Source organism: Penaeus chinensis, chromosome 15 (genome assembly GCF_019202785.1).
Source record: "Penaeus chinensis breed Huanghai No. 1 chromosome 15, ASM1920278v2, whole genome shotgun sequence".
Taxonomy (NCBI): Eukaryota; Metazoa; Arthropoda; class Malacostraca; order Decapoda; family Penaeidae; genus Penaeus; species Penaeus chinensis.
Genome location: NC_061833.1, coordinates 9,307,513 through 9,309,770, shown reverse-complemented (window position 1 = coordinate 9,309,770; position 2,258 = coordinate 9,307,513). Strand labels below are relative to the sequence as shown.

The 2,258-nt window shown below is 50.4% G+C and overlaps 1 protein-coding gene across 1 annotated transcript in view; it reads right to left on the bottom strand.

Moving 5' to 3' along the window:
- Positions 1 to 317: 317 nt before the first annotated feature.
- Positions 318 to 2,258, bottom strand: part of LOC125032828 — a 15,658-nt gene continuing 13,717 nt past the window's right edge. The window contains exon 10 of the mRNA XM_047624214.1: positions 318 to 1,535. Coding sequence (XP_047480170.1) covers positions 335 to 1,535 — 1,201 coding nt within the window. The 3' untranslated portion in view covers positions 318 to 334. The remainder of the gene's footprint in view (positions 1,536 to 2,258) is intronic.

The following is a 2,258-nucleotide window of genomic DNA, read 5'->3' as shown; positions in this document are numbered from 1 at the left end:
TAATAGGCAAAGGCATCGTATCTCTTTAGAAACGTACTTACCGAGACGCACCTTATCTCCTTCAGATGGCTACATGCAACAATCTATACGCAGATATATGCAAATGCTGTAATCTGCACTTCCCATTGAATCACGGAGTCATTGCGAACCCGCATAATCTGGCAAATACACGGATCCACAAGATATATGCAAAAGGCAATCTGATATCCATAAAATAACTATCATATCGTTTTAATCTCTGTGTATTTCCCTGCTCGCCTGGAAATGCGAGCATGCAAGTTTAACGAAAGATTTTGGGGAATTAATAAAACAAAATGTTATAGATCATTTATAATCAATATATATGTTCACTGGACGTACATATTGCGGCGTGCGTGCCGTGGCAGGTGTGTGTGGAGGCACAGTGGTGGTGCGCTCTACAGGAGCACCTCTGGCCCGCCAACCACGGCGCTCTCTTGTGATGCTCGAGGATGGTGGAAGACATCTTGCTGGCTTCTCTGGAGGGAGGCGACACGCAGGGGAAGCACATGCTGTTTCTTGGACTCTCCGTCGCCCCCTTCTCGTCCTCGAGGCCGTCAAAATACGACAGCCTTCTGTTTACCTCCGGCGTGAGCGGCCACGGCCTACTCTCGCCGGGGGACTCTGAACGTGAGCGCGTTAGCGAGCGGCGCTTCGGCAGGCTGTGGCTGCGGCCGAGGCCACAGCGCCGCGACTGGTGGTCACAGCGGCCCATTTGCTGGCCGCAGTGACGCGACCAGGGAGGGATGTGGTGGTCACACTGATTCATGTGATGCTGACACGGATGCACCCGCCGGCTACAGCGAGGATGAGGCTGGTGGCTGATCGTCGCGTACGGGCAGTGGGAGTGGTGCTTGTGAGATAAACGGGGCGACTTATGTGTCGCTTCGCGCTGCTCTTTTTTCCGTGCATCCGGTGGCGCCGGATGCACCGCTTCGGAAAGCTGCAGCCGAGCCACATCCTGTATGGTTGACGCCGTGGAGAGCGAGCGGTAGGTGCTCAGCTGAGAGGACGCGTGACTGCCTGAGCTCTCGGCATCGTTGGTGGACGTCGGAGGGTCGATGCTCTCAGCGACTTGAAGATGCTCGCTAAGCCCTGCGTAACTTGCAACTTCCGGCTTGGGCAGCTCGTGCTCCGGTGACCTCGTGATGGGGTCGGGAAGGGGCTCCAGCCAAGGCGAACCCTCGTCGACGAGCGGGGAGGGAGGCGACGGGGGCAAAGCCGACGGCGCAGACGGCCACTCTGAAGGCAGAGCCGAAGAGTCCAGGGCCCGGGTTTCGCTGTGAGGAGGCGTCGCCGGCGGCGGCGGGAGGCTGGATAGGTCGGGGAGGCGGGTCTGGAAGTCTGTGAGAAGAGCAGGGGGCGGAGGCAGTGTCGAGGTGATGAGAGACAGGTCGGGCAGGGCACGCTGGAGGTCGGAGCGAGAGTGCGGGAGGGGCGGCGCCAGGAAGGGCGGTGGCGGAGGCGTTGGCACTCGGGGGTCCAACCACACCGCCTCTGCGCTCACGTCCGGGGTCCTGCGAAGGAGCACGTCCTATATTACGATACAGGGTCTTTATCAGCAGAGGCACTTCCTCAGTCAAATAAAGAAGTGTTAATTATTTTGGTAATGTCTATCTTATTGGTTGGCAGATCGCCTTGTTGTTGTACCACTTCAATAAAAAAAAAAAACATCATCCTAGCGTGTTGCGTTCATTATTAACACGTACTCACTTTCTTGGTTTATTACAGTCAACAATACCATCAGTCCTTTACTATTTTTGATAATTATTATCGTAACAAACTAAATAATCTAAATTGTTTTTACCGTTATCTTACTCCATCCGCTCCATTTGACTTTGATTACCAGAGACATTAATGCTAATGTTGTTGTTATAATCATCATCAAAAGCTGCAATCATTATGATAATGAGAATCCCGGTAGAACAGTTCATTGACCGAAATCTTAATCAAACGTCCGCTGTTTGCATATATTTTACTTCTTTTTTTTTTTATCCTACAAGCCTTCAAGTTAGGAAAGGATGAATATATAAAACCAAGACATTGAAAGGTAACAAAATGGATAACAAAATATTGATATGCAAAAGGAGGACAGAAGGCAGGGGGTAAGCAAATAAGCAAAAAAAAAAAAAAAAAAAAAAAAAAAAAAAAAAAAAAAAAAAACAGTAAAAATAAAGAAAAGAGCTAATTTGGGCTTATGGCCTCTTCAATAACTAACTTTGCACTGTGCTCGCGGATTA